Below are 13,396 nucleotides of genomic sequence, written 5' to 3'. Positions count from 1 at the left end.
ATTTTCTAATAAAGGTCTACCGCGTGGACCCATTAATTGTGAGATGAATGTGGGTACGCCAGAAACGTGCCTCTCTCCTAATCCCGCAGCAGTCGGCTGCGATACACCTGGATCAGGAGCTCGGCCTGTGCCCACACCCTGACTTGGGCCTCCGCGTCCTCGCCCGCGTCCACGTCCTAAAGGCCTACCCCTACCCCTCAGCATGCTGTATTACCAGTAGTGCAGAAACAGAATGCTGTAATTAAATGTGCCGCTTATTGGCCTGTGGTTGGAGGCTGACTTCCCTTACGGAACGCACAGCAGAGCCAGGAAACAATTTTGCGCACGCCTGTAGTGAGACGTAGGTGCGTATGACTGACAGCGCAGAAGCAGTCAAGTGGCCAAAGGCCAGTAGTAGGCCTTAAGTATTTTGCTTCTATTTTTTTTAAATGCTGAGCTGATACAGCAGACAGATACTGTAGGCAGCGTATAATATTATGTATACTGTTTCCCTCTTGCGGGATGACGGCGATCATGTAACAGAGACAGCAGATCCAGGAAACAATTTTGCGCAAGCCTGCTGTAACGCTTAGCTGCGTATTAATTAGGACTACAACCCCCAGCAGATAGATACTGTAGGCAGCGTATAATATTATGTACACTGTTTCCCTCTGGCGGGATGACAGCGCTGATGTAACAGAGACAGCAGATCCAGGAAACAATTTTGCGCAAGCCTGCTGTAACGCTTAGCTGCGTATTAATTAGGACTACAACCCCCAGCAGATAGATACTGTAGGCAGCGTATAATATTATATGTACTGTTTCCCTCTGGCGGGATGACGTCGATCATGTAACAGAGACAGCAGATCCAGGAAACAATTTTGCGCAAGCCTGCTGTAACGCTTAGCTGCGTATTAATTAGGACTACAACCCCCAGCAGATAGATACTGTAGGCAGCGTATAATATTATGTATACTGTTTCCCTCTGGCGGGATGACGGCGATCAATTTTTTGGAAAAAGCCCACTGTGTATATAGCCTGAATATCTCTTTCCCTGCCTCACCAGTACTGCCCCCTATACTCTGTTCAATGACTGCAGACTGCGGACGCAATGCTCTGCACGGCCGATATACAAAAAAAAAAATTGTGCAACACTGCTAAAAGCAGCCTCAACAGTACTGCACACGGTCAGATGTGGCCCTAAGAAGGACCGTTGGGGTTCTTGAAGCCTAAAATAACTCCTAACGCTCTCCTTATAGCAGCAGCACCAGCAGCAGCACTTTCCCTGAGCTATGTCAGAATGCATCTGTGGCGAGCCGCGGGAGGGGCCGATTTATATACTCGGGTGACACCTGATCTCGCCAGCCACTCACAGCAGGGGGGTGGTATAGGGCTTGAACGTCGCAGGGGGAAGTTGTAATGCCTTCCCTGTCTTTCTATTGGCCAGAAAAGCGCGCTAACGTCTCAGAGATGAAAGTGAAAGTAACCCGAACATCGCGTGGTACTCGTTACGAGTAACGAGCATCTCGAACACGCTAATACTCGAACGAGTATCAAGCTCGGACGAGTACGTTCGCTCATCTCTAATTGTAACATTATACTTTTCATGAGAATTAATTTCTCTCTATGCCGCCAGTAAAGAGATGAGCGCTGTGTCCAGTAAATGAGATATAACACCACATGTCCTTATCAAGTATCAACAAAGGAATGATCGTCCGGCTTCCTTCCGCCCACTGATGTCACATTCCTCACTGCTGCCACAATTATCTCTTCTCATCACTTTCATCAACCAGTGGAAAGAGAACAAAAGAATCCAAAGTTTTAACTGCTTTACAATCAGGATATTTTTGGTGTTAATGACCAGATAGTGTAAAAGTTGTCTATCAGGTGATTCTTAGGTTGCATTCACATATGTGTTGTGGCATTCTGATTTCATGTTCAGTGAACGGGAAGACAGCCGTTGATAGATCCGTCACATAACAGGCATGAACAGCACCTGCAGGACCCCCTGATGCATCATTGGGTCCATTGGACTTCTGTCCCACTGCCTGGCATTCTCCTGAACAAAATAGTGCAACATACTGAGCTACAGATGTAGCAGTGCCAATATGGCAGTTTGGCGCGCTACACTAGTAGCGCAAACTGCCAGCTGCCTTTTAGCTGCGCTACACTAGTTGCGTAGCGCAGACGCTTCCATTCATAGTGAACAACAGCTACAGAATTAGTGTAGGCTCGCCAAATTGCTACTCAGCACAACTCATTGGCTGGGTAGCGTAGTGACACACCATGTGTTAGCACTGCTACATCTGTATTTGGTCCAGGATTTTGTACCGGGTCTGCACTGTACTTAGGGTTAATAGGGCTAAAATAAGCAACAATAATAAGAAAAGTGTTAAAGGGGTTGTCTGGGACTTTTTTTTATTTTTTCTATTGATGACCAGCCCTTAAGGGTGAATGCACATGGGCGGACTTGAATTGCGGAATCCAGAGCGGGCGACCGCTTCTGGCTTCTGCAGCAAATACCGCCCACAGCATGCAATGTAAAAGTAATTCTTCATGCACATGAGCGGAAACAATTGTGGGTTCCGTTCGCGGATGAAAAATTACAGCATGCTCCATTTTCCTGCGGATTCCGCACAGACGGCTTCCATTGAAGTCAATGGAAGCCATCTTACCCTTGGCCCGTCTACAATTGACATTGCAGATGGGCCGTGGATTCTGCGGGAAAAGCAGGAATTTAAAAAAAATCTGTACTGCGCATGTCCAATGGCGAGCCAAGCAGACCATCTGCAGTACAGAAAGAAGAAAATCAAAGCAGGTAAGTGTGGATGCCACTGTTGCCAGGGCCAGATTCCGCTGCGGGATTCCATGTGCGGAATCCGACCTGCCTGTGTGCATGTGGCCTAAGACAGATCATCAATAGATGATTGTTGGGGGTCCACAGCTCAGAAACACTCTGATTAGCTGTTTACCAGCATCACTGTCACTATGGAAAGTGCAGGAAGCAGAAAGTGATGACCATAGCACAGTGGTCCATGTTGGTATTGCAGGCGCAGCTCCCATTGAATTCCATGCAATACCAACCCGGCACTGCAATACAGATTGAGCTGTCTGCTTATGGTTCTGTCTGCAATGACAACAGGTGCAGCAAACAGTTGAACGGCAAATATTCCAAGCGGCAGACCCCCTCCGGTCAACTGTTTATGACCTATCCCTAAATAAGGACATGTTGGCGGTTCAAGATTATCTGGACATGGACATAGGTAGTGACTTGGTTGCCTCTTTATTTCTTAATATAGGAGGTCTGAATATGTTTAGCCCCTCCTTGTTATATAAGTCACACCCCTTGAACAGGCCACTCCCATTTTGCCCTGACCTGCTACTCAAGTATCACCTTGTGAAGGGTTCTTCCAGGTTGACATCTCCGCTTCAACTCAAGGCTGCATGGCCAGAAAGCTGTGAGGGCAAACTTGGCAAAGAGGCTTGCCAGTTCTCAGATTACCCTTTTCCCTATCTCTTCCTGTCACATTAATAAGGTGACAACAAATTAAAATCTGCATAATCTTTTCAAAAGACTTGGAATTGTATAAACATGAGTCACGGGTGACATTTAATCTCCCTCATCAAAAACAAAAAACTTCTACAATGGAAAGTTATAAATAAGTCCCGTCTCACTTCCAGCGCTGATCTCGCTTTGTATGATGTTGCAGATGTTTTTCTTACTAATGTAATAGTTTTCCCTGCTGAGCCTCAACAATGTTCTGCAAACTTCTATTAAAAGTATCAGATCATATAATGGGTTATCCTTATCACCAGATTTTATAGAACAACAAGTCCTCATACTTGGAAACAAAAGGAATTGGAAATGAGGCAATTTAGTACCTCCTCTTTATCCTATTACTTGTACTTGTATAATTAAGACTGAACTGGTGACATACAGTTAGGAATTAAAGGAACACTCCCAGAAAAATGAATACTCTGTGCTATATTTGGGACTGAGCCTAAGGAGAGTGGTGCATGATTCAGGGATACAAAGACACCAAATCTAGTCATACGCTCTCAGTTTAGGCCCTGCAGCAGTTATAAGACAGTGTCAGTTTTTGGGTGGTCATGAAGGGTATCATTTCTCCTTAAGAAAAGCACCTAGAAGTTGCGTGTGGAGACTTATAAGGCCATCCATGCCCCTCTGGGAAATATGCAAATGAAAATGGAACAATACCTCTGCAGTGCCACCTATTGGAAGCATTAACTTGCAGGACTGTTGCCTTCCAGTAGGTGGCACTGCAGAGGTATTGTTCTATCTTTCCATTTGCATATTTCCCCGAGGAGCATGGATGGCTTTAGAAGTCTCCTCACATCTTCTAGGTGCTCTCCTTAAGGAGAAACGATACCCTTCCTGACCTACATCTATAGGCCTCTCACTAGCCAAGGTAGAAACCTACTAGAGGGGCAAACACCCGAAACAGCTTTGGCTTACAATTCTCAGTCATTGTTACAAAACATGTTTAAAAAGTCTAACATTAACTTGAAGGAATGCTACCTTCCATTAGGTGGCACTGCAGAGGCATTGTTTCATCTTCCCATGTTCAGTTTTTCTTGAAGTGTTCCTTTAAACATATCACCCATACATACCAATGATACTAAAATGATACCAGCTGATACTAAAAGTTAAACAAGGATGTCAAAAAGCAGGCCTATACTTGAATATCCAAAAAACTAAGTTTGTGACAACAGGCAGTGACAGTACAGGAAAAATCAAAATCAACCATGGAGAAATTGAAGCAGTTTCAGTCTTCATTTTCCTTTGATCGGAAATCAACACCAATGGAGAATCAAAAATAAAATAATGAATCGTGCTAGAAGGCAGCGCAATGTCAAGTATGGATAAGTTCTGGAAAAGCGAAGACACAAGCATTGCAATTAAATGGCGGATAGTCAACACAATCATCTTCCCAATCACAACTTATGGCTTCGAAAGTTGGATAATGAAGCAAATGGACCGGAGGAAGATCGATGCTTTCAAACTTTAGTGCTGGAGGAAACTCCTATGAATTCCTTGGACCGCCAAGATCACAAACGAAACAGTCTTAGACCGCATCAAATCAAAGTTTTCACTGAAGGGCAAATTACGAAACAGAGACTTTCATGTTCGGCCACATAATGCGAACTAATTCATTAGAAACATCAACAATGCTTGGAGTGGTCAGCGGCATAAGATGTCCTGGCCGCCAAAGAATGCGCTGACTTGATGCTACCAAAGCCGACACCAACATATACATGATTGAACTGAGAGAAGCTGTACAAACAGAACCGTGAAGAGAGGACTGATCAATAACGTGCCCGAGGGTCGGCCCCCGACTAAACGGATACAGATGGATGGATAGATAAACAGATATGAGATTTGTTGTGGATTTTCCACTGCTACTATTGTCCATACTGCGTGAAAAAATGTGCCCATTATAGTCTATGGAGAGTGAATAAAATATGATACAAATACGGATCGAATACTGATGACATTAGGTTGTGATTTCATCTGTAACACATTTGTATTACAGGCATGTTACAATACACTGTTAGGTAAAACTGACCTAAAGGGGGGTTTCGGCATTCTGTTTGATGGAAGCACCCCCTTTAAATCAACTTCCCGTGTCCATCGACTAAATGTATTTTACGGTTGTAATATCAATAATCTCAAAGTCTTCCCTGTGGCTCTTTATGTAACACCATGGGACCCTGTGGCTTTCAGACCAACACGTCTTGAACCTCAGCTGTAGGTAATGTTTGTCTAAATAAAGATGCAGGTTTTGCATTGTCTTCGACAATCCTTTGATTTCCCTAGCCATTAATTAGACCAAAGGATATTCCCCACAGTGCACTTCATATCGAGCAGACAAGGTTTCCAGGGTGATTCTTCTACAATATGGCCTATATCCACACTGTAATAACGCTGCTCATTGTACTGTGCACAGTGAGGTCCTTGTATATAGGGAATGGTGAGGGAAGAATGAAGACAAGACGAGCGCAACTGTCAACATCCACATATCGTCACAAAATCATTAACATTAAAGAGATTTTAAAAAATCTCTGCAATCCAGAAGCCGCTTAACATTTGGGTTATGGAATAGCCAAATGACCTTATAAGAAACTGCTGATCCTCTCACCCCTTTAGTAGAAAAAGAAACCCCCTATATACTTTTTAATTGGTAAAGTTCATGTATGACATCCCTGGGGTCACTGGAGGCTGTATAGGGAGAGAAATAACAGTAACAGGCTGAGTACTTTCCTTTGCTCTCACTTGCAGCTTCCTCTCCTCCCTCTCCCCTACAAAGACACAGAAAGAGGAAGTAAAACTTTTTATTCTGCTTCCAACTTCAACCAAGCGCTGCTCCTCACCAAAAATTGCAATTAGAGCTTTGGTCGTGGGATCCTTTGAAAACTAAGATTAGGGCTTAAAGCGGCCTTCGTTTTTGGGGCAAAATTCTGTTCCAGGACAGGAGGGTGGAGGAGGAGGTATCTTACCTGCACTTGACCTTCACCTCTGTCCATCCGTTGTTCCAGATCCGCCATTATTTCCTAACTAGACTATTCACAGCTCTGTGATCAACCAGCGCAAGGACTGGCCAATCACAGAATAGGTATAGTGCATTGGTAGTCTAACACCAGCAATAGACTATGGGTTATTAGGTAGTCCAAAAATGCCAGTGGCCACCTTGGTCGCAATAAACCAAGAGCTGAACCAGTTCAACAGAGGGATGGAGGCAAATATATAGTGCAGCTAATATACCTCCTCTACCCTCCAGCTCTGGGATCGAATTTTGTCCCAAAGTCGGAAGGCGGCTGTAAAATAGCAAAATACCAGATTTTTTTCCAGCACTCATTAATCGTTCCCCTTTTTTCCAGTCTGCTTCTATGAGGATGTTTTTAAGGATGCTATAATATAATTTTGTTTTTAAGTTCATATGAGTGCTGGAAGAAATCTTGTGTTTTGGAATTGGATCCATTCCTTCCCTGCGCCATGCTACTTAGATTCCAGAATGGTGTCCGATGTGGGTGAACTGGTTTCACTTTTTCTATTGATTTAAAATAGCACCAAATATATTCAAAAAGTTTATGATAAACACAAAAGTCCTTGGAAGTGAAATGGTGAATACATTATGTTAGGAAAAAACATGATTTTCATTATTGCTGCTGGATTCTAAAAAAAAAAAAAAATATTTCGGGAGGTGCATAGAAGAGTTCTCCTCCTGCCAAGTGTTTAATATAACTCTTAAGAGGTAATCATTTCCCAGCTGTCCTTTAAGCAAACGTTATTGCATTCCAACTCTTGCAAGTGTCTGACCTGTGTAAGGACACATTCCACTCCAAGGCATTCCACAAATTCTTGCGGCAATTCTGAACAACAGTGTAGAGAATTAAAAACACTTTATAATTAATAAAACAAGTAATACAATAACAAATTCTAGATTTAATAAGCTTTTCCAATATCCATCCTCTGAACTCTGCCTTGCAATTAAATACCTACTTTTAATGCCATGTGGTTTTTATTTCATGTCTTACATTAATTGCTGTATATAATGTGTATACATGGGGATACAAGAGTGGCTCTGGCTACCATAGAGACAATAGTGGGAACTGTGTCCTACAAAGTAGACTTGGTAAAAAGTTTAATGCACAGTGTGATATTGGGGCGTGGTTTCCCTCCGCTTTGTGCGGAAAAGCATTGCCTAAATCTAACGAGCCTGATGTAATCCCTAGTGATAATTTTCCTCCTCCTGACTGCAGCACAATTGTGCACATTGAGGAAAAATGGGTTAACTTTCCATTGAAGGTCTTGGCTGGAGAAGATGATGAGGATCTTCCACCAGCTCAGGGTGTGTCTAAGCTAGACGTTTCACAGGAAAATTTTGGGATAGCACAGTTGAGAGATCCCAATTTCGCAAATGCACAAGAGAGTACTGTGGTCATGAATGGTGTGCCACAAGAACCAGGTGCTGACCAACGGTTTCTCCACTTTTCCATGAACAACGATCTTGTATATAGAGTAACTGCAATTAATGAGCAAGTGGTTAAACACCTGGTCATACTCAGGTCATATAGATGTAAGGTCCTGGATATAGTGCATAGTCATATACTTGAGGTACATACAGAGTTGGCCTAGACCTTTGACTAAGAAACAGGTCAGAGCTTTTCTGGGCATCATGGGGTATTATCGCTGATGTGTTATCTAGGGTGCACTAAATGGTGGGATGCCCAGCCTTCCAGTTTGGAGAAGAGGAGGTATATATGTAGACACGTTCAAGGAAAAGTACTGGAGGGACAAATGCTTAGCCGGGGTGAGATAAAACTCCATTACAGGTCTGCTTTCTGGATCCCAGTGAGCTCAGCTGTACCCATTGAGTTAATCACTGGGACATAAAAGACTTCAGTTAGTCAGGGTCATAGCCTGGAGTGAACACATCTACCTGGTGCACATCTGCTGTTTGCTGGCCGTGGATGCATGTTAGTAGTTATTTTTGTTTAGTTAGTGCCTTGACAGGCAAACATTACTTTTGTTTGTTGCACCAAGTATATGTGCTGCCAGTGGCAATTGTTTTCTACTGGACTTTCTGTTATTGCTGAATATTGAAAAAAATAAAGTGATTTGGACTTTTACATGGACTGAGTGTGCCGCTGTGTCGTCGTCGACCCCCCTTCCCCACCAGACATTGACATACATATATGTTACAGGGCTCCAAATCACCTACATAGATATATCAGGGTCTTTATCTACACATTTCGTCCAGATTTCTGGTAGAAAAGTGTAGTAAAATTTTGGCGCATGCCATATTTGCACAAGAATTTGCACCTTTTTATTTTTATGTTTAACTTACCACTTTTGTGAAAAAGTGGGCAGAGCTTAGTGGAGAAGAGTGCCCTCCCTCAGCCCAACAGCTTTTCTAGAACTTACGACAGAAACTGACATAAAACTGACATGGGACTCCTTATACATTTGTGACAAGATCACACTAGCTTTTATACCCAGTGATGCCTAGGTTTCTGATACCCTTGATGTCCTGGCTCTTTCCTTTTCTTTTCAGATTTGTGCTTCATGCTGTTTGAGGTTTCTGTTGCCCTTGATGTCCTGGATCTTTCCCTCTCTTTTCTGATTTGTGCTTCATGCTGTTTGAGGTCTCTGCTGCCCTTGATGTCCTGGCTCTTTCCTGTTCATTCTTAAGTCATTGGTCATGTTAGTTTCTCTCACTAGCTCTCAGTAATTTTGCTTTCGGCTGGACTTGTTCGATGGGTTTCTGTTTTTTCAAAGGCATTCCAGATTCACCACACTGAATCACAAAGCATCTTATTTTACCATAAATTCTACAATAGGTCTTGTTTATTGAAACTGTGTAAAAATTGGTGTTTTTGCACATTGAAACCAATCATCAATCCTTAAACTGCACTAGTAAAATTAAAGCTGTTCTGTCATTGGTTGCCATGAGCAGCAAACAGTTAACCCCCCCCCCTCCCACCCCACCCCTACCCATAGTATTTTACAATGAACAATAAACTGTACAGCCACTGGTGACAGTGATGTCACAAATACAGTCGCCTAATCAAGGCTCATCGCGGAAGACCAGAGCAGTGGCAATGGAACGGTGGGTGATCGACCCAGTGAGTATTTTTCCCTTTTCCTGCCCCTAAAAATATCTTGTACTGTTCGGTTTGCTTTATTAAAAATTTTCAATAAAAATCTATAGTAAATAAAGCTATAGGCCTTGAAATATGTAAGAGAATGTCTGTATCTGCTGTCACCTGGACTGTTTTTATTTGATAGAGCAAAAGTTTCTTTTGACTTAAGACTGTATAAACACCAATGTGATATAAAAGTGAAACTAAATTTCAACAAAAACAAAATAACAGGAATTCACAACAAAGAATAAAATTCCTGGAGATGAAAGGAGTCCTGATAAGAATAAAAGTGTGTTTATGCTAGAATGGATAAATACGATGCCTGGCCAAATCTTGCTTATTATTGCAGGTCTATTCACAGAGTGGAGTTCTTTTCCTCTTCCTGTTGCACTTCCTAAATATTGCTGGTTGTTGCTGCCTGGAATTTCCTTGCATCCAGCTCACATGTTGTTGTGGTTTCACCATTGCACATTAATGGGCTATAATTAAAGTGGCACATCACTATTCTGTAATATATGGTACAAGCTGCTGTTAAAGGGGTTGTCTTATGAAGTTGGCCCAGCATGAAATCATCTCGGCGCGGGTGAGAGGTGAGTTGTGGCAGTGAGCAGGGGGAAGAGAGGGAGAGAGAGAGATCTCCCCTCTGTTCCTCCCCGCTCTCCCCCGCTGCTCCCTGACCGCCGCCGGCAGCCGAACCTTTTCTCTCGAGCGGGCAGGTACTCGCTAAGGGCAATGCTCGATCGAGTAATTGCCCTTAGCGAGTATGTTCGCTCATCTCTAGAGGACATGTCACTGAGCCCGGCAAACCCATGTCTCCACCCATGGTTCCGCTGAAGACATATTGCACTAGTACTGAAATAGTGACCATGACCGGCTGCAGCTCCACTGTGTCTGTAACATGGCAAACAACCCCTTCATGTACTTGATAATCACAGTGAAGCTTTCATTTTGAATTTGAGATATGCTTTAATATATAATAACTAAGTATAAATCATTAATCTATGCATAAATTACATGACTCCAAAAAATTAAATCAATATATATTGCGCGGTAATTATTTTATTTCGGATGTGTTACTTTGGTATAAATGCGCTAGAGGGACACCCATGAGCGTAGAATTTGACAAACAGTAAAACATTTCTTTTCCGTGACTACATTCTTGTGGGTATAAAATGGCCATAAAAAACCCTACAGGCATTATTATTATACCAAGCAGAAAGATGAAGCAGGGCATGGCATTGTTAATATGGTACCAGTGATCTCCAGAGAGCTTCAAGTAGCAGGCAGTAGGGATGATGAAGACGAGGGGAGTAGCACTGAGTATGCCCTGAAACGTAAAAGCTACATATTAGATGGAACTACAGTGTATTGATAATAACAGTATGTAAGGCCGAAAAACATATATCTCCATCCAGTTCAGCCTCTGTTGATCCAGAAGAAGTAAAAAAAACACCCAATACTCCAAGGCAATCAGAATAATCCCCTGATCACCGACTCTTCAAATTGAATTACTGAATATAACCTGCATATTTTAACACTCAAGAAAGACATCCTGGCTCCTCTTAAACTCTTTTATCGGGTTCCCCATTACCATGTCCTCAGGCAGAGAGTTCCATAGTCTCACTGCTCTTACAGTAAAGAACCCCCTTAGAAAAGTTCCAAAGATTAAGGATGATTCTCACCTATATTTTGCATTCATATCTCTCATATGGCAATAGAAACAGTACTGCCTACTCTTCCAAGATGTGTCAGACAGTACCCAACAAAGGGTAGACCTTTCCAACTCTGGGAAGGATAGGCTATTCTCCTGCGTGGGTGTCACGTCTGATTGCTTGCACTACAGATTTCTTCTAGCCATATCTATAATATAGCAGAATATATAATGTAGGTGTTCATAATACAGGCTACTGTAGTGGCACTCAGTTTGACAGGTTGTGGAATGGATCACTGTTTAAGGTCTGGAGTCTGCTAAACTGTCTTTGTGTTGGGCTCTGCTGAGATTTGGGCACATGGAATCTCGGTGCTGAGGTCGGGGTGCAGGTTAAAGGGGTTGTCTCACGCCGAAACTGTTTTTTTTTTTATTCAATAGGCCCCCCGTTCGGCGCGAGACAAACCCAAGGGATGGGTTAAAAAAAAAAAAGTTTATTACTTACCCGAATCCCCGCGCTGCGGCGACTTCTTTTTTCCTTTACCAAGATGGCCGCCGGGATCTTCACCCACGATGCACCGCGGGTCTTCTCCCATGGTGCACCGTGGGCTCTGTGCGGTCCATTGCCGATTCCAGCCTCCTGATTGGCTGGAATCGGCACACGTGATGGGGCGGAGCTACGAGGACCAGCTCTCCGGCACGAGCGGCCCCATTCACCAGGGAGAAGACCGGACTGCGCAAGCGCATCTAAAAACGCCAGAAGACAGCGAAATTAGACGGATCCATGGCGACGGGGACGCCAGCAACGGAGCAGATAAGTGAATAACTTCTGTATGGCTCATAATTAATGCACGGTGTATATTACAAAGTGCATTAATATGGCCATACAGAAGTGTATAACCCCACTTGATTTCACGAGACAACCCCTTTAAAGGTGGCCATACACATTAGATAGAAATAGCTTGAATGAACTGTCATTTGGTGAAGGATTGTTTTGCAGACCCAGCCATACACGTTTAGTCCATATTGTCCATCTGAAGGACAAATGAGCATTCTTGGAACATTCTTTCAAGGAAAGAGTGTTTGTCCACGATATATTCTTTTTTCCAACTATGGTCCAAAAATCTTAACCATGTGGTGTGACATCGGCCAGCTAGAATGATCATTTTGATTGAAATTGTTTACCTTGCTCAATTTTAGTTTAATGTGTATGGGCACTTTAAGTTTGTATTGTTGAATATAGAATGGTAGAGTTGGAAGGGACCTCCAGGGTCATCGGGTCCAACCCTCTGCTTTGATGTCGGCTAAGGTTTCGGTGCCGAGGTTTGATGATCCAGTGAACTTTGGTGTGCTGGTATTTCGAAACCTAGGTTTTATGCCAAATATAAAGCCATAGATGTCCATGCCCTAACACTTTCCCTGAAGACATTTCTCAAAAATAAACAAGTATGAGTAAGGGCTCATTCACACCTGCAGTACGGAGTCCGTTTTCCTGATCAGATATGGGAGCAGGAGATAACGTAATCCCCATGCTGAACAGATCTGCTTTATGAATGACTCCGAACAGACCCCATTGAGTATAATTGGGTCTATTCAATTTTACATCCAGCTGTCTTGCAATTTCCTGGATGAAATGGCACAGAATGATGCACTATTTTGTGTGTCTTTTAAAAGGAAATCAGCAACAGAGGTTCTGAAGGAAACCTCTAACACTAATGTGAACACAACCAGACTGTCCTTGTACATGTGCCGGATTCTCAGCCTGATGTAATGAGAGCCGATCGACGCACAGATTGATCACTTTCATTTTCTTTTACATGGGCCAAGAACTGGCTTATGGGGATGAATGATCGCTAATAAAATATGTCCCTTTACATGGTCCAATTGTCAGGCGAATGAGCGTTCGGAGGAAGTCTCAGGCTCGATAATTGGCCTTTGCAAAAGGACCATGAGAGACAGGGAAGATTTAGTTTAGGTCCTTACTAGCCTCCTTGTTCACAGCCAGTTCAGTGCCCATTCTTCAGAAAACCCAGGACAGACTAGTTGCTATGGACATGCTCCTTCATAACCCAGTTGAACAGACTGCGGTAGTTAGGAACTTTA

The 13,396-nt window shown here is 43.1% G+C and overlaps 1 protein-coding gene across 2 annotated transcripts in view; it reads right to left on the bottom strand.

Moving 5' to 3' along the window:
- Positions 1-10,684: 10,684 nt before the first annotated feature.
- Positions 10,685-13,396, bottom strand: part of SLC38A11 (solute carrier family 38 member 11) — a 38,405-nt gene continuing 35,693 nt past the window's right edge. For both annotated transcript variants that reach the window (XM_066577416.1, XM_066577415.1), the window contains one exon: positions 10,685-10,972. In XM_066577416.1, the coding sequence (XP_066433513.1) occupies positions 10,700-10,972 (273 nt within the window). In that variant the 3' untranslated portion in view covers positions 10,685-10,699. The remainder of the gene's footprint in view (positions 10,973-13,396) is intronic.

Source organism: Eleutherodactylus coqui, chromosome 8 (assembly GCF_035609145.1).
Source record: "Eleutherodactylus coqui strain aEleCoq1 chromosome 8, aEleCoq1.hap1, whole genome shotgun sequence".
NCBI classification, from domain to species: Eukaryota; Metazoa; Chordata; class Amphibia; order Anura; family Eleutherodactylidae; genus Eleutherodactylus; species Eleutherodactylus coqui.
The sequence above is the reverse complement of the archived record's forward strand: the minus strand, read 5'-3'. Positions and strand labels throughout refer to the sequence as shown.